This window comes from Chiloscyllium punctatum, chromosome 24, assembly GCF_047496795.1.
Source record: "Chiloscyllium punctatum isolate Juve2018m chromosome 24, sChiPun1.3, whole genome shotgun sequence".
NCBI classification, from domain to species: domain Eukaryota; kingdom Metazoa; phylum Chordata; class Chondrichthyes; order Orectolobiformes; family Hemiscylliidae; genus Chiloscyllium; species Chiloscyllium punctatum.
Genome location: NC_092762.1, coordinates 69,527,285 through 69,551,906, shown reverse-complemented (window position 1 = coordinate 69,551,906; position 24,622 = coordinate 69,527,285). Strand labels below are relative to the sequence as shown.

The window sequence follows — 24,622 nt, the reverse complement described above, 5'->3', positions numbered from 1 at the left end:
TAAGTTCTACCCTGGTTTGCTGTTTCAAAATGCATTTATCTAAATGAAACTCCATTTGCCACTCCTCGACCCATTGTCCCATCTGATCAAGGTCCCATTGTATGTTGAGATAAACATCTTCACAGTCCACCACACCAGCTATTTTTGTGTCATCTGCAAACTTACAAACCAATTGTGTATATTCCCATCCAAATCCTTTACATAAATGACAAAAAGCAGTGGACCTGTTAAAGTACAGATTTGAGATGGCCCTGGGAATCTGTTATGGACTCAGACCTGTAAGCCTCTCTCTTGGTTCATTCTGCAGATCTTTTGAAGTCTGGAATAAAAAAACCTCTTCCAGACATATTAGTTTAATTTTAGTCATCCCCTTTATTTACCAATAACATCACTGTTACAACATAACACTGATACCTATAAGCTAAACTAACTAGGTTCTAATAACCTAGGAGAAGAGGGTACTAGCTCTTCAAGTGCTCCAGCAGGCTACTCTGATGTATTGATACAAAAGTTTACAAAGACATTGCATGTTCTAATTATACAGGTAATAGTGAAAGACAATAATTCATAAGGAAGAAAGGTTAATTGACAGGTCTGTGTTCGCTTGACTAATCACTCCTACAGGCCCTAAGTCATTCATCAGATGGGAAAAACATACCCAGACGGGTTAGGCACCTACTAGCGAGATAAACTCCTATCATAAAGAGGTACCAGTCTGAGCTAACTGGTAACCTTGCACAGCTCATATGTCAGATACAATTGTTTTACAAAATGGCAAACTTTTGACCATAAAATGGCATCCCGACACATTGTGCCAGAATCTCTTCAACATTAGGCCTAGAATAATTTCTAAGCTAGGAGCAGACTCCTGCTTTTTAAACATTGAACCATCCTGTACCTGAGGCTGAGATGTTACTGTAAGGTTGCATTTAAACTGATTCATTAGTCTTCCAAATTAAACATGCTTTTTTTTCAGAGTTGTGATTCCAATTCAAATAAGACATAAGATCTGATTAGTTATAATTGACAGTGGGGCAGTCTGTAAGGTCTGTAGAGTGGTGTGCAAGAACAGTGAGTAAGTTAAAGCTTCATCAATATTACCTTTTACAGTGTTTGTATTTAACAACCGTTAGTGGCTACTCAATGAAATCATAAAGTCTCAAAAATGCAATTAAGTTCAATCCATAGCAGGTAAGCACTAAGAGTTGATTTTCTACTGACTTCAGCAACCTCAGCGCTAAAATGGTCTCTCTCTCTTTAGTGTCCTTTTGAACTCTCAAGTCAGGGTCTTGTAACAGCAAAGATGTTTATCTCTCTGTATCTGTCAAGCTTGCAAGGGTAAGAAGAATCCATTAAAATTGACAGGACCTGACGGTCAATTACAAGGCTTTTGATAGTACTGAGTTTCGTTTCAGGGTCAGAATCAAACACTTTTATTAATCTCACAAGGAACAGCCGTGAATGTTATCAATTGGTGTCTTGTTTACACAGATTCACTGAAGTTAAGGCAAATGTTCTTAATTGCCTTAGAGCACCTTGTTACCACTTGGTGAGCACAGATGTTTTTATCTTCTGCATTCCCCCTTTTTCTGAGCCTGCCTGCCTGTCTATTTTCTAATTGCAGCAAGTGTGTTCTATAAATCAGCATTACATTTTAGATTAAATGTTTGAAGACAAGTTTTAAGGCTATAGACCTTTCTCAGGCCTAGCACTGAGCCTTGTGGCACACTGTCACAGGCCTCCCGTCTGAAAAGCAGCCTTCCACCAAGCAGAGGCTGATAGCTAGATGCGGTACCCATAGGGAGGGCCTCAACCGGGACCTTGGGTTCATGTCACATTACAGGTGACCACCATTGCACTATACACACACACACAGATACTCCTACACACACAGGCACCCGCACTCGCACACGCACTCGCACACGCACCCCCTCACACACTCTGCACTCACTACACACACATACATACACTTTCTCACACTCTACCCCCAACCCAGCCAGACAAAGACCCACATGCACACACATATTTTGTGGGGTGAATTTGTACTTGCAAGGTTACGTTGTACTTTGCTCAAAAACTGCATGAATTCATGTAAAACTCCGTTATCTCACTTTTTAGATTAGAATCAATCTAAACATCATGGCATAGACAGAGAACACAGGGGGCTAACACCTTCAACATATTGTCTAGCTATCACCATTGTTAACAGCTAACCAGAGAATGCAACATTTTTAAAAAAGGTTTTGTGATTTACATATGAAAGAGGTGAAACTATCACGGTATTTTAACAGATGAAAGGCTTAACAGACAATCAATTTTTCAATGTATAATTTCAATTCTATCACACTAAAGTTTTGCTATAAATTCTGTGTAAGGATTGAGCACTCCGCTACCACCTGATGAAAGAGCGAAGCTCTGAAAGCTACTGTGCTTCCAGTTAAACCTGTTGGACTATAACCTGGTGTTGTGTGATTTTTAACTTGATACCAACATGGTCATTCTAAAAGATGAGAGACTTAACAAACCATTCGGGTCTTTTTCAATATATAATTTCAGTTACATCATACTGGGAACTTTTGCTATAAATTCTGTGTCTTACAATCTTACTCTCCACACTCACCTGATGAAGGAGCAGGGCTCCGAAAGCTAGTGCTTCCAAATAAACCTGTTGGACTATAACCTGATGTTGTGTGATTTTTAACTTTGTACACCCAGTCCAACACCAGCATCTCCAAATCAGAGCATACATCTCTACAGGAAGAGGGACTTGAACCTGTGTTTCCTGACTCAAAAGCAGGGACACTACCATTGCATTACAAAAGCCCCCCAGAGCCCAGTTTGTAAATACAAAGTCCACTGAACATCATTTGCTGTCAATCGACTTGAGCTGTTCTGGTTGCCATTAAAACAACCTGTAGCACTGTCAGATTCCCATAGTGTCAGTATCTACTTGTATAATTTTAAGTTTACAGTACATTTCTTTCAATCTACGGTAATATGTCTGCCAATAAGTCAATAAAAGACAAACAAATACCATTCAATTAAGTTCACTATTAGCTAATGTTTTTCTGTGTCTTTCTAGAGTAGTGACAGTTGCAAGAAGTAGATTGTTCCATTTCTCAGTCACATCCTACAATGTTGTGGACTTGATTATTAGATGCTCTAAAACTAAATCACAATACATATTTTGCTTTTGGTCTGTATTTGGGTTGAGCGCATTGAATATTAACTACCAACTCCAAAAAAGTTATTTGTTGATTTAGATATTGTGCACGTTAAATGTCCATTAGAATATTCAAAATATTGTAAAACAACCTGTTTTCAAGGTAGTGTGAAAAGTAAATATTAAGTAGCTACCAAATGAGCAGTAATATAGAGCAGTAGCAAGATTATCTTCTACTTGAAGTCTTGTTAATTATTGTCTGTTTGGGTGGTTCTATCATATAAATTTGGTACCTTCCAAAATACTATTAATAATTAATGTTCTTATTTACTCTGCCCCTTTCCCTGTTGTTTTAACGCTTAGATTCAGGTTAAAGTATAAAGGGCATTTGAAAAAATTACATAACAAAGACTTGATTTTACTGAGTGTGGTTTTGAACTGTTTCTTCCTCATTGTTTTGTTGGGAGGAATTTGTAAAAGTGTCATATTTGGCATTATAATATTTCAGCTGTAGAAAAAAAAAATTGTTTTACGCTAAACAAGCTTTTGGAACAGATTGCACTTGAGGATAATAAATGTTTAAATTCACCATGTATTTATATTTCCAAATTGGCTATTATACATCATTGGCAAGGCAAAAGATAGGAACCAGTTCTTGTTAAAATCTTTGGCTTGATTTTTTTTCAAAAAAATTGGCACTGAATTTGGATTATTTAAAACACAACCAGCACAAACAGATGATGTAGCAAAGTCTGAAATAAATCTGTTTTGCTAGGACACCTACATCAATTTTCAGGATCAGAATTTACATAGAGGCAGTGTCAGTAACTTGCATTTATATAGCAACATTTATCAAAATATTGCAAAATATTTCAATGTACATTAGAGGCAAAACCTGATTTTAAAAAAAGGGTAGCGAGTTAAAGAGGATGACATGAATCTAGATTTTTTGGTTAGCATGCAGCACCATAACGAACAGCAATTCTGACGTCTACATTTTTAAATTCACTGTTGGGATGTGGTCTTGGCAGACTGACCAGCATTTATTCCCTTCCCTAGTTGCCCTGAAAAGATGATCATGAACTGCCTTCTTGAACCACTGCAGTCAATTGTGGTAGGTAGACCCACAATTCCATTAGGAAGGCAATTCCAGGATTTTGATCTAATGACACTGGAAGCATATTGCCATTCCTTCAATCAGGATGATGATGGCTTGAAGGGAAACTTACAGGTGGGTGTTCTTTTATATCTGCTACCTTTAGCTTTCAAGATGAAATTAGTCAAGGATTTGGAAAGTGCTATCTTGAGGATCTTTGGTGAATTTCTGCATTGTACCTTGTAGATCATACGCACTGTTTCTGAGCATTGGTGGTGGAGGGAGTGAATGTTTGTGAATTTGGTGCCAGTTAAGCAGGCTGCTTTGTCCTGGATGGTGCCCAGCTTCTTGAGTTAAACCTGCACTCATCCAGGCAAGTGGGGAGTATTCCATCACACTCCTGACATGTTTCTTGTAGATTGATAGGTTTTGGGGAGTCAGGAAGTGAATTATTCCCTAACCTTTCAGGTTCTTGTAGCCATTAGTTATGTGGCTAGTCCAATTCAATTTCTGGTCAATGGTAACCCCAAGGATATTGACAGTGCAGTATTCAGTGATGGTAATGCCATTGAATGTCAAGGGGCAGTGGTTAGAATGTCTATTATTGGAAATTGTCATTGCCTGCGATTTGTGTGGTTTAAGGGTTACTTGTCACATTTAACTGCATTCCCAGTATTGTCCAGGTCTTGCTGTACTTGGACACGGACTGTTTTAAGATCTGAAGAGTTGTAAATGAAGCTGAACGTTGTGAAATAATTGATGAACATCCCACTTTGGGGCTTATGAAGGAAGGAGGTCATTGATAAAGTAGCTAAAAATACTTGGGCCTAGAACACTACCCTGAGGAACTCTTGCAGAGATGTCCTGGAGCTGAGATGATAGACCTCCCACAACCATACCCATGGCACAAAAGAAGATGGTTATCTCTAAATAGTGGTGAATTTTCCTGATTCTGATTGACTCCAATTTTGCTAGGGCTCCTTGATGTCAAATTTGTCCTTGATGTCAAGAGCATGTCATCTCTGGAATTCACCTCTTTCGTCCCAGTTTGGACCAATTTAATAATGAGAGCTTAGGAGCTGAGTGGCAGAACCCAAACTGATGTTAGTGAGCTGGTGATGTCTGATAACAGTATTGATACCTTCCATCACTTTACTGATGATCAAGAGTAGACTGATGGGACAGTAATTGGCCAGGTTGGATATGAATGTGGAAATCTAGAGGTTGCTTCCATTGATCACCCTTTTGTGCAGCATGTGCTGTTCAATTCCACATCAGTGAAATTCTTCAGAAATCACTTGAATTTAAGTGAAAATCCAATTTTATGCCATTAGCCTTATTATAAAGACTTTAGACTTTATGAGGCATAATTTCAATTACATTTTTAACAGCATGCTAAATTCTCAATTAATACCAAGCAAACTCACTAATGCAATTTATTTTTGTAGCGTTTTCTGTAAAACGTTTGAAAATTGAAGGACAACCATTTGTTTAACATGAGAGTTGAACACTGGGCTAGTCCAAAAATTGTGAGGCAGGGACTTTTTATTACACTAACACCAGGCCATCACAAACAAGAAGGGAAATTAAGGATAAACAAGTACCTACCGAATTACTAAGTTGATTACATTGTGCTGAGGAATTCCTTTTGTCTAACTACTCTCCCTTTCGATTAGTTGTCTCTGCCAAAAGGCAGACTATCTTTGTCCGGCAAAAGTCTGTTCAACTGTCATGTGAATTCATGTGTGAGTTTATCCACTTTTTGTTTGCAAAGATAGGAAGGCAAATGATTGTTTTGAATGGCTGTAAACTGGGAGAAGGGAATGTGCACCTGTTCGCTGGAAGGAAGCATGCAGGGTGCATCATATGGTAAAGAGGACAAAACTGTATGTTGCTCTTCTTGGCGAGAGATTTGAATATAGGAATAAGGATGTCTTGCTGCAATTATACAGAACATTGTTGAGACCAGACCTGGAATATTGTATGTAGTCTTGATTTCCTAATCTGAGATTGGATGGTCTTACTATAGAGAAAGTTCAGCTATGGAGTGGCACGGTGGCTCAGTGGTTAGTATTGCTGCCTCACGACGCCAGGGAACCAGATTCGATTCCAGCATCGGGTGACTGTCTGTGTGGAGTTTGCATATTGTTCCCATGTCTGTGAGAGTTTCTTCCCACAGTCCAAAGCTGTGCAGGTTAGGTAGATTGGCTATGCTAAATTGCCTAGAGTGTCCAGAGATGTACAGGCCAGGTGGATTAGCCAAGCAAAATGCAGGGTTACAGGACGAGTGTAAGGGATGGATGGGTGGTATGCTCTTTGAAGGGTTAGTGTGGACTTGATGGGGTGAATAGCCTGCTTCCACACTGTAGGGATTCTGTGATTCTGTGAAAGGTTTATCAAATCGATCCCTAGGGTGACCGGACTGACCTAACAGAAGAGTTTGAGTTGGTTAGGATTGTATTCACAGGAGTTTAGAATAATGAGGGGATCTCATAGAGTCATAGAGGTGCACAGCACAGAAACAGACCCTTTGGTCCAACTTGTCCATGCTGACCATATATCCTAACCCAATTTAATCCCATTTGCTAGCACTTGGCCCATATCCCCCTAAACCCTTCCTATTCATATGTCTATCCAGATGCCTTTTAAATGCTGCAATTGTATTAGTCTCCACCACTTCCTCTGGCAGCTCATTCCATACATGCACCCTCTGCATGAAAAAATGCCCCTTAGGTCCCTGTTGAATCTTTCCCCTCTCGCCCTAAACCTATGCCATCTAGTTCACCGCAGGGAGGAGACTTTGTCTATTTATCCTATCCGTGCCCCTCTTGATCTTATAAACCTGTATAAAGCCACCCCCTCACCCTCTGACGCTCCAGGGAAAACAGCCCCAGCCTATTCAGCCATTCACCATAACTCTAATCCTCCAACCCTCACAACATCCTTGTAATTCCTCTGTGATCCCTTTCAAGTTTCACAACATCTTTCTGATAGGAAGGAGACCAGAATTGCACACATCCTATCTACCTGCAACTCTACTTTCAAAGAACTATGAACCTGCACTCCGAGGTCTCTTTGTTCAGGGAAATCCCTAGATCTTATTATTAAGTATGTAAGTTCTGCCCTAATTTGCTTTTCCAAAATGCAGCATCTCCTATTTAGCTAATTTAAACTCCATCTGCCATTCCTCAGCCCATTGCCCCATCAGATCAAGATCGCATTGTACTCTGAGGTAACCTTCTTCACTGTCAACTACACCTCCAATTTTGGTGTCAGCTACAAACTTACTAACTATACCTCCTATGGTCACATCCAAATCATTTATATGAATGATGAAAAGTAGTGGAATCAGCACCAATCCTTGTGGCACAGGCCTCCAGTCTGAAAAGCAACCCTCCACTACCACCTCTGTCTTCTACCTTCGAGCCAGTTCTGTATCCAAATGGCTAATTCTCTATGTATTCCATGAGATCTAATCTTGCTAACCAGTCTCATAGAACCTTATAAAATTGTAACGGGACTGGACTGGTTAGATGCACATCGATTGTTTCTGATGGTTCTGGACTTCCTCACCAGCTGTCATAATTTAAGGATGAGTGGTACACCATTAAGGATTGAGGTGAGAAGGACTTTGTACACACAGAATGTCAGTCTGTAGAATTCACTACCACAGGGAGTGAGGTCAAAGCCAAAACATTGTATATTCAAGACAGGGGTACATATAGCTCTTTTGGCAAAGGGATCTAAGGGTAAAGGGGGGAGAGTGGGATTAGGTCATTGAGCACAATGACCAGCCATGATATATTGAATGGCAGAAAAGGCTCAAGTTGTTAATTGGCCTATTCTTGCTCTTCTGTGTTTGAACTGACTACTCTCACTTGCAAATTAGTGAAAGTTCCAGATAACTGCTCTGTTCTTGATCAGTGGCACCATCTACTGCTGAAGATTTTGTTCTATAATTCCTTGCTTGAAGCTTGTTATCCTGACAACAATCCAATGGACAGTGACTATGTGATACAGAGTTGTGTGATGTAGCATGTTTAATTGCGCCATCATGCCATAACGTTGTGTCATGTTAATGGCAATGTTCTTTCTTGCAAATTGTTTTGGCAAATTGTAAGGGTTGGTATGACATCCAGCATTTGCTCAAAGACCTTCTCCGCCTCTTATCACCTGTGATCCATCAGATTCTGTGCCATACCACCCATTGTAGTCAGATGGGCACCAGGAGTCATGTCCACTAGTACTTGTTGTTTCAGTTTCTGTTTCTTGGCAGATCCTCCCTTTGCCATTTTCTAGCACTGGAGCAGGCTTCCCCAACTGGATACAGCCCATGGATGTAACCCGTGATTCAGTCTCAGGAAGCAAGGTATACAGACAGTTGTGCAGCATTTGTTTGAATTGTTTGCCCTGTCCATTACTAAAAATGATAAGACATGATGTATCTCTAAGCAATGCCATAGAACTTGCAAAACTTTTTAGGATCTTGCTCTTGAATTTGCATTTCTGATCACTGAGAATCAGATATAAGACACTGAAATGGACAAATCTATCATACTCTAAGGCCTTCTGGGCATGATTAGGAATAGCCTGCATGAAATTGGTGAAGACATCCATGAATACAAGCTTGGCCCGATATCTCCTAGGGTCAAGGAGTGTAAACTCCATTGCAAGTACTTCGCAAAATCTCTTGGCAACAAGGGTCTCACACTTGGATGAATTTACTACCCACTTTGGCCAAATACAATTTTCACTATTACAACAGTAGTTGTTAATATCAGCAGCCATCTCAGACCAGTTACACCACTCTGTGGTCAAGGCACTCATGGCTTGGTGTCCTTCTTGATCACAAACTAATATCAACACTTGAGGCTCTCTGGAAGAATGAGTTGTTTCACCGCTTCTTGTCATGAATCGGCCAAACGATCCTCTTCCAGCACTTCAGCAATTTTCATGATGGTTTTGACTCATCATATAGCGCTGAGTTAATGGATGTTGGGCATTCCAGTCATGGTTCAGTCTACTGTTGTCCATATTAATCTATTGAAGCTGTCTGAAATCCTCTTGTGTTGGATGCCAAAAGTGAAACCATGTCAAGTTCTAATAGTTTGGAAATGGCTCTGATCTCTCTCAAACATATTGGAGATTCCCTGCTAAAGGATAGCTGCACTCGCATTACTTTTGCTTGACCTTACCAGATCTGGAATCTGAACTGCGCACATTCAATGGTCCATTTAAGGCTGTCTACATCCCAGTTTTCTGGACATTTGAAAATAGCTGAGTGGCTTGTTGCCAGTAAACACTTGAAAGTCTGCACTCATTAGAATGCTTGTGCCCTTCTGGAAAATTACTGACCTCAAAGTTAGCAGTTAGAGTTCTATACAAGAATAATTTTCATATTCCTGTCATTTAGCTTGCGACTGACTGGCACAAGAAATAGTTTGGGAGAAAGTGAAGACTGCAGATGCTGGAGCTCAGAGTGGAGTGTGTGGTGCTGGAAAAATGCAGCAGGTCAGGCAGCATCCAAGGAGCAGGAGAATCAACGTTTTGGGATAAGCCCTTCCTGATGAAGTGCTTATGCCTAAAACGTCGATTCTCCTGCTCCTTGGATGCTGCCTGACCTCCTGTGCTTTTCCAGCGCTACACTCTCATCAGGAAATAGTCTCTTTTTTTTGCCATTGTGACAGCATGCTCCTTGGCACTGGTGTCTGTTTTCAGTATGAGAGTGAGTTTGAAATCTGGAGGGCCAAGAACAGATGATGAAACAAGCAGAAAGCTTGTGCATGAGGGAGCAGAAGCAGTCCTCACACACTGGGGTCCAACTTCCTGTTGTACTCTGTGAAGTATCTCACCTCAGATTTCTTCAGTAAATCATGAAGTCGGGCAGCCAACAGTCGGGCAGTCTTGCACAAACCTCCAATAGTTAACTAGCTAGATCAAGGAACCCATTTTGTTTCCTCTCCATCATAGGCCAGGCCAACTGCTTTAGCACTTGAATTTGTTATCATCAGAAGTAATGACTTCCTTGATAACGGGTCAGAAGTCACGCAACACCAGGTTCTAGTCCAACCTGATGAAGGAGCAGTGCTCTGAAAGCTGGTGATTTCAAATAAACCTGTTGGACTATAACATGGTGTCATGTGACTTCTGACTTTATCCACCCCAATCCAATGCCAGCGTGTCCACAGCATGCCTTGGTAACAAATTTGGAGTCATACCTGACTCATAGAAAAATGGTTGTGTTTGCTGACTCAGTCATGTCATCTCCAGGACATCTCAACAGGAATTTCTCAGGGTATAGTCCGAGGCCAAAACATCTCCAGCTGTTTCTTCAGTCTTTCCTTCTATCAATGGGTCAGATGTGGGGATGTTCGCCGATGATTGTACAATGTTCAGCAATATTCATGACTCTTCTGATAATGAAAGCAATCTTTGAGCAAATGCAACAAGACCAGGACAATATGCAGTTATGACAAGTGGCAAGTAATATTTGTGCCAGCCATATGGCTGGCAATGACCATCTCCAACAAGAGACAATCTAATAATCACCTTTTTGAGATTCAATGGCATTACCATTGCTGTATTCCTTTGCTGAAGGAGAAAGTGAGGACTGCAGATGCTGGAGATCAGAGCTGAAAATGTGTTGCTGGAAAAGCGCAGCAGGTCAGGCAGCATCCAAGGAACAGGAGAATCGATGTTTCGGGCATCAGCCCTTCTTCAGGAAAAAGAAGGGCTGATTCCTGAAGAAGGGCTGATGCCCGAAACGTCGATTCTCCTGTTCCTTGGATGCTGCCTGACCTGCTGCACTTTTCCAGCAACACATTTTCAGCTCTGTATTCCTTTGCTATCAACATCCTTGGGGTTACCATTGAGCAAAAATTTATCTGGACTCTCCAATGAATACAGTGACTACAAGAGCAGGTCAGAGGTAGGAATATTGTAATGAGTAACTCACCTCCTGACTCCCTAAAGCCTTTCCACTATCTACAAGTCGGAAGTCAGGAATATTATGGAATACTCCCTACTTGCCTGGATGAGTGCACCTCCTAACAACACTCAAAAAGCTTGACACCATCCAGGGCAAAACAGTCTACTTGATTTTCACTGCATCTGCAAGCATCCTCTCCTTCATCGCTCAGTAGCAGCCATGTGTACAATCTATGAGATGAGATGCACTGCAGAAATTCACCCAAGCTTATTAGACGACATATTGCAAATGCATGATTACTTCCATTTAGAAGGACAAGGGCAGCAGATAAAAGAGAACACCACCATCTGCAAGTTCGCCTCCAAGCAACTTAGCATTTTGAGTTGGAAATAGATCTCTGTTCTTTCTGTGTCACTGGCTCAAAATCCTTGAATTACCTTCCGAACAGCATTGAGGGTCTACCTATAGTACAGGACAGTAATGGTTCAAGAAGACAGCTCACCACCATCTTCTCAAGAGCAACTAGGGATGGACAATAAATGCTGGCCAGCCAGCAAAGGCCACATACCTTGAGATTTTTTTTTTTCAAACACAAAGTGCCCCAATTACTAATACATTTTTCAGGAAAGTTGGTATTTCTGTGGTTTGATTTCCAAGTTAAACTGGGACAAGCAGGCTTAGACAATAGCTAGTCTTGCAAAGGTCTCTTCAAATGTCCAGTTGATGGTAAGTATCTCATCTAGATGCATCAGGAGGGACTGGAAATTAAGGTTGCCAAAAGCTTTATCCATCACACCTGTACAGGCAGAAGGGACAATACAGAGCCCAAATGGAATTCTCATGTACTCAAAGTTCCCTGTTGCCTATTCAGAATACCATATTTTCAATGTCTTGGACAGTAATAGTAAACTAATTATAATCATGGGCTAAAGAGAGACTCCAGCAATAATGTGCTCCTTTTGAGAACTTGCAAACTTCCACAATGCTAGCTAGAGGGGAAGCATTCTTGGAGTCTTTGCATTAAGTGCTCAGTAACTGACATAAATTCTTAGCTTTCTGTCCATCTTTCTTATGATGACTGTAGGGGATATATATGAACTTAATGACTGGAAGGTGACACCTCACTCCAATTGCAGCCTGTCCTGGACTTCCTGCCAGTGATGGATGAGACAATGACATAGGAAATCCTCACTGGATGATCATCTATAGTCATAATCCTGTTGCTAACCATGACACAAAACTCGTAGTCATCATCATCACTGAATGTCATCCTGTATTCAGTGAAAATAGAAAAAGGTAGCCTCCTTCAACTCACCAATGTCTATTTTTGAAATTAGGTTAGAAATATCTCCTCCAGTGGCAGGTTTAGGTATATCTACAGGAATCTTTGTTTGGAAGTAAACTTTTTTTTGCTGAAATTTGCAGTCTGTATGGGAATCCTACCCTTTTCTCCCACAGTGATGGAGGTGGCTCCAGAGCTGCACTAAATGAAAGCTCTGTTACATGTGACACATGACACTCTAACAAGACCCAATGTTTACTAGTTGGCAATGGCTTGCATGAGTCTTCAGGAACTGTACAGGTAAAAGAACAACCTGATTCATTACTATTCGGATAGTACTTGGCTTTTTTGTAACTAAGATATAAGAAATAAGACATAGGTCCTTTTGCCTCTTGAGGCGACTGCAACACTCATTAAGATCATGGTCAATCTGACTGTGGCCTTAACTTTCCTACCTTCCATCGCCTAAAACCTGACGACCTTGTTAATCAAAAAGACTAAGTCACTCAGTCTTGAATATATTCAATGATCCAACCCCGTTACTATCTGTAGAAGAGAATTCAGAGATTAGTAACTCCGAGAACTTCCTTCTCGCCTCTATCTTAAAAATGAAGCAATTTATTTTTGTATTTTAGTTTTAGATTCTCCCCTGAGGGAAATATCTGGTCAGATCCAATTGTAAATGTTCTACTTTTCAGTAAAAATTTGAAATAAACTTATCACGCTTCTCAATTGTCTCCATCCTCAACTTCATCTGCAGTGTTAGAAGTGACAGAATAATGATGAAGGTTCAAGTTTGTAAAGTTTTCTGTCTCCAAGAAAGCCTAATTAAAATCAGAAACTTGTCTGTGTCTGACCCCTGTAGTGTGATATGTTAAATGTCAATGCACTGTCACTGAGCTAACAATATAAATGTATCTGTACACTTAAATGATTTGTGAATGCGTATGTTCCAAATTTGTAAATAAAACTCTGAATTTGTTTTATCCTTTTCAAATATTTTTGATCTTTAGAACTGAAAGTCGTAAAGACATCCATCTGAAGACATGACTGGTAAGTTCTGTCAACTTTCTCTGTCACCTCTATGTAAATAATGAAAATACAATATCAAAATATTTGTGTTGTCTTTTGCAACAAAAGTGAAAGTCAAAGTCAGCTTTGACAAAGGGTCAATTAAACTCAAAACATCAGCTCTTTTCTCTCCTTACAGATGCTGCCAGACCTAGAGTCATAGTCATAGAGATGTACAGCATGGAAACAGACCCTTCGGTCCAACCCGTCCATGCCGACCAGATATCCCAACCCAATCTAGTCCCATCTGCCAGCACCTGGCCCACATCCCTCCAAACTTTTCCTATTCATATACCCAACCAAATGTCTCTTAAATGTTGCAATTGTACCAGCCTCAACCACATCCTCTGGCAGCTCATTCCATACACGTACCATCCTCTGCGTGAAAAGGTTGCCCCTTAGGTCTCTTTTAGATCTTTCCCCTCTCACCCTAAGCCTATGCCCTCTAGTTCTGGACTCCCCCACCCCAGGGAAAAGACTTTGTCTACTTATCCTATCCATGCCCCTCATAATTTTGTACACCTCTGTAAGGTCACCCCTCAGCCTCTCCCTGTAGCTCAGATCCTCCAACCCTGGCCACATCCTTGTACATCTTTTCTGAACCCTTTCACGTTTCGCAACTCCTTTCTGATAGGAAGGAGACCAGAATTGCATGCAATATTCCAACAGTGGCCTAACCAATGTCCTGTACAGTCGCAACATGACCTCCCAACTCCTGTACTCAATATTCTGACCAATAAAGGAAAGCATAACAAACACCACCTTCTCTATCCTTTCTACCTGCGACTCCACTTTCAAGGAGCTATGAACCTGCACTTCAAGGTGTCTTTGTTCAGCAACACTCCCTAGGACCTTACCATTAAGTGTATAAATCCTGCTAAGATTTGCTTTCCCAAAATGCAGCACCTTGCATTTATCTGAATTAAACTCCATCTGCCACTTCTCAGCCCATTGGCCCATCTGGTCCAGATCCTGTTGTAATCTGAGGTAAACCACTACACCTCCAATTTTGATGTCATCTGCAAACTTACTAACTGTGCCTCTTATGCACGCATCCAAATCACTTATGTAAATGACAAAAAGTAGAGGGCCCAGCACTGATCCTTGTGGCACTCCATTGGTCACAGACTCCTCCAGTCTGAAAAACAATCCTCCACCACCACTCTGTGTCTTCTACCTTTGAGCCAGTTCTGTATCCAAATGGCTAGTTCTCCCTGTGTTCCATGAAATCTAACCTTGATAATCAGTCTCCCATGGGGAACCTTGTCGAACACCTTACTGAAGTCCATATAAGATCACATCTACTGCTCTGCCCTCATCAATCTTCTTTGTTACTTCTTCAAAAAACTCAATCAAGTTTGTGAGACATGATTTCCCACGCACAAAGCCATGTTGACTATCCCGAATCAGTCCTTGCCTTTCTAAATACATGTACATCCTGTCCCTCAGGATTCCCTCCAACAACTTGCCCACCACCGAAGTCAGGCTCACCGGTCTATAGTTCCCTGGCTTGTCTTTACCGCCCTTCTTAAACAGTGGCACCATGTTTGCCAACCTCCAGTCTTCCAGCACCTCACCTGTGACTATCGATGATCCAAATATCTCAGCAAGAGGCCCAGCAATCACTTCTCTAGCTTCCCAGAGTTCTTGGGTACACCTGATCAGGTCCTGGGGATTTATCCACTTTTAACTGTTTCGAGACATCCAGTACTTCTTCCTCTGTAATCTGGACATTTTGAAACGTACTATCTATTTCCCTACAGTCTATATCTTCCATATCCTTTTCCACAGTAAATACTGATGCAAAATATTCATTTAGTATCTCCCCCATTTTCTGTGGCTCCACACAAAGGCTGTCTTGCTGATCTTTGAGGGGCCCTATTCTCTCCCTAGTTACCCTTTTGTCCTTAAGATATTTGTAAAAACCCTTTCGATTCTCCTTAATTCTATTTGCCAAAGCTATCTCATGTCCCCTTTTTGCCCTCCTGATTTCCCTCTTCAGTATATTCCTGCTTCCTTTACACTCTTCTAAGGATTCACTCGATCTATCCTGTCTATACTTGACATATGCTTCCTTCTTTTTCTTTAGTCATCCAGCATTCCCTATACCTACCAGCCTTCTCTTTCACCCTGACAGGAATGTACTTTCTCTGGATTCTGGTTATCTCATTTCTAAAGGCTTCCCATTTTCTAGCCATCCCTTACCTGCCTCCAATCAGTTTTCGAAAGTTCTTGCCTAATATCGTCAAAATTGGCTGTTCTCCCATTTAGAACTTCAACTTTTAGATCTGGTCTCTCCTTTTCCATAACTATTTTAATTTAGAATTATGGTCACTGGCCCCAAAGTGCTCCCCCACTGATGCCTCAGTCACCTGCCCTGCCTTATTTCCCTAGAGTAGGTCAAGTTTTGCACCTTCTCAAGTAGGTACATCCACATACTGAATCAGAAAATTGTCTTGTACACACTTAACAAATTCCTCTCCATCTAAACCTTTAACACTATGGCAGTCCCAGTCGACGTTTGGAAATTTAAAATCCCCTACCATAACAACCCTATTTTTCTTACAGATAGCTGAGATCTCCTTACAAGTTTGTTTCTCAATTTTCCTTTGACTATTGGGGGATCTATAATACAATCCTAATCAGGTGATCATCCCTTTCTTATTTCTCAGTTCCACCCAAATAACTTCCCTGGATGTATTTCCGGGAATATCCTTCATCAGCACAGCTGTAATGCTATCCCTTATCAGAAATGGCATTCCCCCCCCTCCTCTCTTGTCTCCCTTTCTATCCTTCCTGTAGCATTTGTATCCTGGAACAGTAAGCTGCCAGTCCAGTACATCCCTGAGCCATGTTTCTGTAATTGCTTTAATATCCCAGTCCCATGTTCCTAACAATGCCCTGAGTTCATCTGCCTTCCCTGTTAGGCCCCTTGCATTGAAATAAATGCAGTTTAATTTATTAGTCCTACCTTGTCCCTGCCTGCCCTGACTGTTTGACTCACTTCTGTTCCTCAGTTGTACCCGTCTCCGATCAATCTCTTTCCTCACTGTCTCCCTGGGTCCCCCCTCCCCACCCTCTACCTTACTAGTTTAAATCCTCCCAAGCAGTTCTAGCAAATTTCCCTGTCAGTATATTAGTCTCCTTCCAATTTAGGTACAATCCGTCCTTCTTGTACAGGTCACTTCTATCCCAAAAAAGATTCCAATGATCCAAAAATGTGAATCCTTCTCCCGTACACCAGCTCCTCAGCCATGCATTCATCTGCTCTATCCTCCTATTCCTGCCCTCACTAGCTCGTAGCACTGAGAGTAATCCAGATATTACTAACCTTGAGGACCTCTTTTTTTAAAATTTCTGCCTAACTCTCTCTAATCTTCCTTCAGAATCTCAACCTTTTCCCTTCCAATGTCGTTAGTTCCAATGTGGACAATGACCTCTTGCTGACCCCTCTCCCCCGTGAGAACATTCTGCACCCTCTCTGAGACGTCCTCGATCCTGGCACCAGGGAAACAACACACCATTCTTCTTTTTCTCTGCTAGCCACAGACGTCTGTCTGTACCTCTGACTACATAATCCCCTAACACAATTGATCTCTCGGAATCCGACGTACCCCTCGTTGTATTAGAGCCAGCCTCAATACCAGAAATTTGGCTGTTTGTGCTACTTTCCCCTGAGAATCCATCACCCCCTACATTTTCCAAAACAGCATACCTATTTGAAATGGGTATATCCACAAAAGACTCCTGCCCTAGGTGCCGACCTCTCTCACCCTTCCTGGAGTTCACCCATCTATGTGACTGTATCTGAGACTTTCCCCCTTTCTATAACTGCCATCCATCACATACTGTTGCTGTTGCACATTCCTCATCACTTCTATCTGTCTCTCTAACCGATCCACTCGATCTGATAAGATTTGTATCCAACAGCATTTATGGAAGATATAATCCCAGTAACCCTTAAACTCCTTTAAACCCCCACATCTGACAAGAAGTACATATCACTACAAAGGCCATTTTTGCTCCTTCACAATCTACAGACCCAGAAAATAACACCGTCTTATTCCTCTACAAAATACTGCACCAGGTTAAATTAATAGCTATGGCTTATATTTTAAGTTTCATCAAGAGACTTATCTCCAAAAAACATATAATCAAGAAAGAATCCACTATACTCACTACTGCAGCCTTTCTCTTGGACAGACTTAAAACAACAATTAATTTATCTGATTCTGTGCTGTGAACTTCGCCCAACAGTTCCTCCAAGATTAGTTGTGAATTTCACTCTTTGTTACTTTTCCCAGATGCACTCCGATGTCCAGCGATACACAAATTCAAACAGCAAAAGCGGTAACTGTGCAGGCTTCCTCTTCCCTCTTCCCTCTTCTCACCTCTCTCTCCTGCGCTGTCCTCATCATGTGCTTCTTTTATCTGCTCTTCTCCCCTTTAAACTGCTGTTTTTTCGATTTTTTTTTCCCAAAGTTCCAAAACAATGCAACAACATATAAAACAATAATTGCTGCTCCTGGAATTTGACAAAATCAGCTCCAACACCTAAACTACCTCAAAAAAAGTAGCAGCTCTTACAACCAGAAATTTTTCCCATCCTCCATTTGGATTACCCACAATCCTGCTGAGATTTTCCAGCATTTTCTCTTTTGGTGAAAGACACTGTAAATAACTTGAGTCGTAGAGCTCTTGGTGGCTGAACAGTCTAGAATTAGGAAGCACAAATATAGGATGCATGGTGGAAGAAGCTTTAAATTGAAAATGGGTATTGAGTGACTGCTGAGGGTAATGCCTGTTTTTAAGAAAAAGTTTGATTTATGGTGAAGGATTGATGGCTCAATCAGCTACCATTAAGAATGTATATTTAAATGATTTGTGAATATGTAGGTTATCTGAACCCTTTCAACATAATATGTTATAATGTCAACACACTTGTCACTGAACAACCATTGCAAGGATATATTCAGATACTTTGGAACTAAAACATGATGGGCACAGGAGTTCTTGTTTTACTCTTATGCAGCATGAACAAGAACTATTTTCGTGTTATGATTTTCACTCAATTCTGATACTTCACGTAAACAATAATTGGAGAGAAAATTTCTAATACTACTTCATCAGTCTTCAAAAGATAATTAAAGCCACTTCAGTAATGGAGTAAACTACTATACAGCTAGGTTCAATCACAGCAAAGAGAAATGATGAGGTTGTAAATTTGACCCAAACATTAAACTGTCAATCTCTGTTTTAAAATTATAAAATTGTAGAGGTACTGTACCTTTTAAGAGATTTAAAAAGCTAGCAAGGACAAAGCACAGTGAGTCCGGAACAAGGTAACAATGTAACACTTGGTCGAAATAGCTCACAGCATCTGAGTTGCCAAGAAACAAAACAAAAAATCAAATTTGGCCAAACAGGTTAAATTAAGCCCCAAGCTACCAGAATCCAATCAAATTTGAATTTTAGTATTTTGGTAATATTAAAACCAATGAAATGATCTGATGTTTTAGGGTATAAAACCAGATATTTGAACAGTTAAGGGGAGAACTGCCAAGCCACCAACAAGTACAAACTTCCAGCAGAACAGCCCTCTGAAAGGTACCGGTCTATAAGAGCTTTGAGCAGCAGAGCATCGAAAAGATGATAGAGGAAAATCAGCAGAGGAGGTTACAAAGGGAAGATTTGATTATTTTCTTTTTGTCAATCTTTAATCAGGTTTTTTTATCAGACTAGTATTGAAGAGTGGGAGATAAAAGAAAGGTTTAAGAGAAACGATTTGTAAATAGTTGGTTTTAATGTTCTCTTTTGGACTTAAAGTAAAAATTAACAACTTTATTCTTTAAATAGTGACCTCTGAGATAAGTTTTTGCCTCCAATTTTAACAGATTACAGCATGAGGTGAATCTTTTCCGTGTGGCTGATTTAAATTAGCAGAGGGATTACCCCGTGTCATAACAAAATGCAAAAGGTGTTTGGCAAGCTTGCCATCATTGCTCAGTCTTTTGAGTATGGAATTGGGACATTACGTTGAGGTTGTACAAGAAATTGCTGTGGCCTCTTCTGCCATACTGTGTCCAGTTTTAGGTTGCCTAGTTATCGGTAAGATATTATTAAACTGGAGAGGGTTCAGAAGAGATTTGCCAGGATATTGCTGGGTTTGGAAGATTTGAGTTACAAAGAAAGGTTGGATAGGCTGGGACCTCTTTGACTGAAGCATAGGAGGTTGAGAGGTGACCTGATAGAAATTTATAAAATAATGAGAGGTGTAGATAGAGTTGATGGTAGTTGTCTTTTCCCTAAGATGGGGAATTTCAAGAGTAGAGGGCACATTTTTATGTGAGAGGAGAGAAATTTTAAAAAGACGTGAGGCAAATCTTTTACACAGAGGGTGATTCAAATGTGGAATGAACTTCTTTGGAAGTGGTGGGCATGACATAATTACAATGTTTACGAGACATTTGGATGGATACATGAAGAGGATAGGTTTGGAGAGGGATAAGGGCCAGGAGCAGGCAGGTGGGATTCGGTTAGTTTGGGATTATGCTCAACATGGACTGGCTGGACCGAAGGATCTGTTTCTGTGCTGTATGACTATGACTCTATCTCAAACATCTCTTATGTAAGGTCATGCTGTTTAGTTTGAAGCTGTGTCTGCCATGCAGAATTTTCATGTGAAATCCAGTATTGATATGCGTTCGTGAAATTCCTAGTTTGCTAGGTATTTGGAAAAACAAAAATCAACTACAAATTCCAGATAGGGACTATAATCATATATATTCCTTGCCTTACAATCCATGCTTGGGAGGATACATTATATCTTTCACAAATAAATAGCTGTCAACTGAATTGGTTCAAAGTCCTGAAATTTGTTTACTCCTGTGAAACAAAGTAATTTTGACAATGACCATCTTATAATAGTAGACTGATTCACACTGCCATTGACAGTTGTCTGTATTACATTTAATGAATCTAACTCATGTGACACGTTGCCACCACTTTAAAAGTGGAATAACAGTCAGGGGACACATATTTTGCCAGGGAGAGATTTGTCTGAATTTACTGAAAACAGACACTTGAAAATTACCATGATTTTACTAAACTAGGAATCGCTACATCACATTTTACATTGAAGAGAACAGTTTGAGTGGTCTATATACCTTCCACATTTTGTGCAGCTACAAATGCACAGCTTAGCAGAGCATTATTGCTGAGTATTTGCATGTTTTTCTGTCGTATTTTCAGATTTCCAGTAATTTGAACGTTTTGCTTTTGTTCATGTTTGTACCTGTTTTCTGCAACACACATCAAGATCTAATCTAGATGATAAATAGTGAAAAGTAAATGTGCTTGTGACTGTCATGTTAACAAATCTATTTTTTTTAGAAAAAACAAACAATTTCCCCCCACTTCCAAAGTTTATTCCTTTGAAACCTTGCTTCTATCAAAATTTTGAGGAAGAGATCCCACCAGACTACTGTCATCTTGTCAAGCGAATTTACCATTTATGGATCTGTAAGTTGTGTTGTTTTCAAATTGGATGATACTTTCTTTTGGGATGGTATATGTTATCAATGTCATGAACATTATGTTTTGCTCAATGGGTTTGTTTACATCTATCTACTGTCATTTTCAAAGGTAGGATGCATTAACTATTCTTACAGTCCTAAACTGTGATAATTGTTTACCAACAATAAAACAGAGGGGATGGCAAAGTATTTATTTTATCAGCATTCTCTTCCTATTTAATGTGTCTTATGATTAGTGTCTCCAAGCCAGTCATGTATGACAATCCATGGATTCCTGACTTGTCTGCATCAGACTCTTTTCTAATATTGGACTATAGCTACTTATGGAGGAAGAGACATAGAAACTTGACATCGGGACTTGTATTTCTGTAGTGCCTTTAATGTAGTCCTTAGGTGCTTCACAAAGATGCTTTACCAGAACAAACGCTTGAAAATGAGCTAAGTAAAGAGATGATGAGCAGCTTACCAAAGGCTTCATTCATAGGTGGATTTTAAGCAAGGTGTAGAACTTTCAGAAGGAAATTGCAGAGTTTTGAGCCAAGGCATTGGAAAGTGTGATTATCAGTGATGGAGGGATTAAAATAGGGGAAGCAGAATTTGTGAAATGCAACAACCTGAGTTGTCGAGTCACAGGTGGTTACCCTGAGAGAGAGAGAGAGGGAAGCCATACATGGATTTTTTTTTCAGGAAGTTGAGAACTTTTAATTGTGTAACAGAAATGTTCAGATAATTTTAAGTGCTGTCTTTTCTGGATTGTAGATACATGAGCTATCTAAATGGCCCTTGTAGTATAAATGTTGCAGAGATCTGTAAGTTATTGGTGCCACAACTGTCCTTTTCAGTTTTATTGGATAAATATCTGTTTCGAAGATAGAATTAAAGTTTTGCTGTCGTTCACTTTGAGTTATCCTGAATACTTCCATGGTAGGCTGCTAAAATATCTGCATGTTCCCCCCTTTTCAACCTTATGAAGAGAATCCCACTCAGAAAAACAAAGTATTTTTGCTAAATTGTCAAAGAATTTTGAGAAGATTTTGGAATATTATTTTCTTCAGGCAAAAGAGTCAAGACTGGGAATGGTACGTTATTAGCAGCATGTAATAGACATTTTGGGTAGAAGGCATCTTTGTGTGATACAGTTAATGCAAATCAAATGGTGATGAATCTTACATAATGATTGATTATTTAATGCTTTCAGGTTTCAGTTAATTCCAATCATCTTGGCACATTTGTCATTATTAATTTGTGAAATGTGTTATCCATCAGATTAGTTATTGAACGGAACAGAACAATGTAGGTTGCATTTGTTTGTGAGACTTTGTTGCCTGAACCAGGGATGCACTTTCCCTTCCCAGTCTGAATATGATGTAGTGTGATCAGTGAATTCTGATTGATAATACGATATACGATGCAATGAATCTGACACATAAAATGTAGTAGCTTGCAGTTGAGTATCAACCAGATTAGATTATGATGAGTGAGCCCAAATGGGAATGCAATATTCTGCAACTGAATAGCATAAAGTTGAGGTATTTGATTTCCAGGCAAAGTTGTTTATTACTTCCTTTTTAATTTTTACATTTCATATGTTTGTTTTGCATGTTATAAAACATACAATGATTACTGATCACAATGTTATTCTAACTGAGCTTTTCTTTGTGTTCAGTTTACAGCATTACCCTAGCAGTGAATTTAATAGGCTGCTTAGCTTGGCTGATAGCAGGAGGTAATGCTATCAATTTTGGACTGGCAATACTTTGGCTAGTTCTTTTCAGCCCCTGTTCATACATCTGCTGGCTTCGTCCAATTTATAAAGCATTTAGGTAAATACTTTGGTTTGGAAGATATAAAAGATTTCAAAAAACTTAGATCCTCCTGTTTATATTTTCAGTTTAAATTCTTTTTTGCCTTTTAACAGATCTGACAGCTCTTTTAACTTCATGGCGTTTTTCTTCGTTTTTGCTGCCCAGGTTGTTTTGGCAGCTTTACAAGCAATTGGATTCAAAGGATGGGGAGCCTGGTGAGTAATTATGCTTTCTTCACAGTGGTAGTAGAGATCTTTTCCAATATATATACTTTGCTTTACTCTTTACTATCTAGCCTGTTGGGTGTTGTATGGTCTTCATTCAAATATGTCGCAGTTGAGTTTTGTTAATGCAGTACTTTATATCTATCACAAGATGGCAAAATTTCATTGGCAAAAGCTCTGGTGGTTAAAAGTTTTACAGTAACTTTTAACACAGTTTTCACCTTCAGTCTATTGTGAGGTCTTCACTTACTGTCAAAGGCTACAAACAGCCATTGATGGATGCGTTTTAGTGATGGCAATATTTAAAGATCACCAAATATACATCTGTCTTAGAAAATGCAGAATGACACGAACAAATGTAAACAGATCAGCAAAATATCTACTAGGAGTCATTAAGAGAAATCTTTAACAAAGAAGTGCATCTTTCATATAATGCAGAAAACACGATGGCCTCTGATGTGAAACGTACTACCTTAAAAGCAGAAAGTCAAGTGCCAGAGTCTGAGTCAATATTTTCCCCCTTCAGGACCATTAAACTAAAATGATTATTTAATTACAGTTTGTGGGACCTTGTTTGTAATATGGTTGTTGTCTTTACAAATGTTAGAACATTAGCATTGTTTCAAAAGTACTTAATTGCCTGTGAAATGTTTTGGGAATCTTGAAGACATGAAAATACGAATGCAAAATAATTTATTCAATTAACTACTAGGAAGCGAAAGCTCTCCTGAAATTTGATTTTTCTCTGTTTCTATGTTGACATTTTAAAGAAGTAGAAAAAGCAACTGAGCTTTTAAGTCCATAGTGAGTACCAGCTTTAAAAATCCACGTGTTTAACATGTTAATTATATTCCTTTTTTTTTTAATTTCAGTGGATGGATAGCTGCCATAAGTTTCTTCTCAGTTAATGTTGGTGCTGGAGTGGTAATGCTTTTCCCTGCAATCATGTTCACTGCAGTAGCGATTCTTAGTGCACTTATTATTTTCCGTGTAAGTTTAGTCTTTTCTTCTTTAACATTCATTTTTCTACCTCTTTTCATCATTAAGAATTTGGATGTGGCGGTAGGATATTCCTTGCACTGTAAGGATTTCATTGAGTAATGATGCTGCAAAATTCTCAGTTTGCAACAGTTATAAGGATCCAATGGGATGGTCCTAGATACGATGATCAATTCTAATTAATTGCAGCTTATCACTTGGAAGAAGTAGCTGATCATGAACAAGAACATATTGGTGCAGGTAGACTGGGATTCATCAAAAATGAATGTTGAATTCCACTCTTCTGGTTTCCTTACATTCAAAAAGTTACTTCCATAACTCTGCCAAAACAAGTTTCCTAAATGTGCTGGTCTTAATTTATTTCATTTATGTTTGGCTACCTTTGATACTAATTAAAATGTTGCTTGCCTTTTTTCTTTCCCTTTATCTAGAATACAGCTATACAGCTATATTTCCAACAGCAAAGTTAAGTTTTATAGTCCCTTCACTAGGCTATGATACAATTTCTTCTAAGTTTAC

At 39.6% G+C, this 24,622-nt stretch overlaps 1 protein-coding gene across 6 annotated transcripts in view; it reads left to right on the top strand.

Annotated features, from left to right (window-relative positions):
• Positions 1-24,622, top strand: part of scamp4 (secretory carrier membrane protein 4) — a 38,755-nt gene that overhangs the window by 4,969 nt on the left and 9,164 nt on the right. For 3 of the 6 annotated variants that reach the window (XM_072594128.1, XM_072594127.1, XM_072594130.1), the window contains 5 exons: positions 13,483-13,522; positions 20,933-21,061; positions 22,742-22,898; positions 22,994-23,095; positions 23,977-24,094. In XM_072594128.1, coding sequence (XP_072450229.1) covers positions 13,516-13,522; positions 20,933-21,061; positions 22,742-22,898; positions 22,994-23,095; positions 23,977-24,094 — 513 coding nt within the window. In that variant the 5' untranslated portion in view covers positions 13,483-13,515. Of the gene's footprint in view, positions 1-1,491; positions 1,550-4,222; positions 4,395-12,484; positions 12,770-13,482; positions 13,523-20,932; positions 21,062-22,741; positions 22,899-22,993; positions 23,096-23,976; positions 24,095-24,622 lie in introns of those variants that run through there. The other 3 variants (XM_072594129.1, XM_072594131.1, XM_072594133.1) reach the window with 3 other exon arrangements.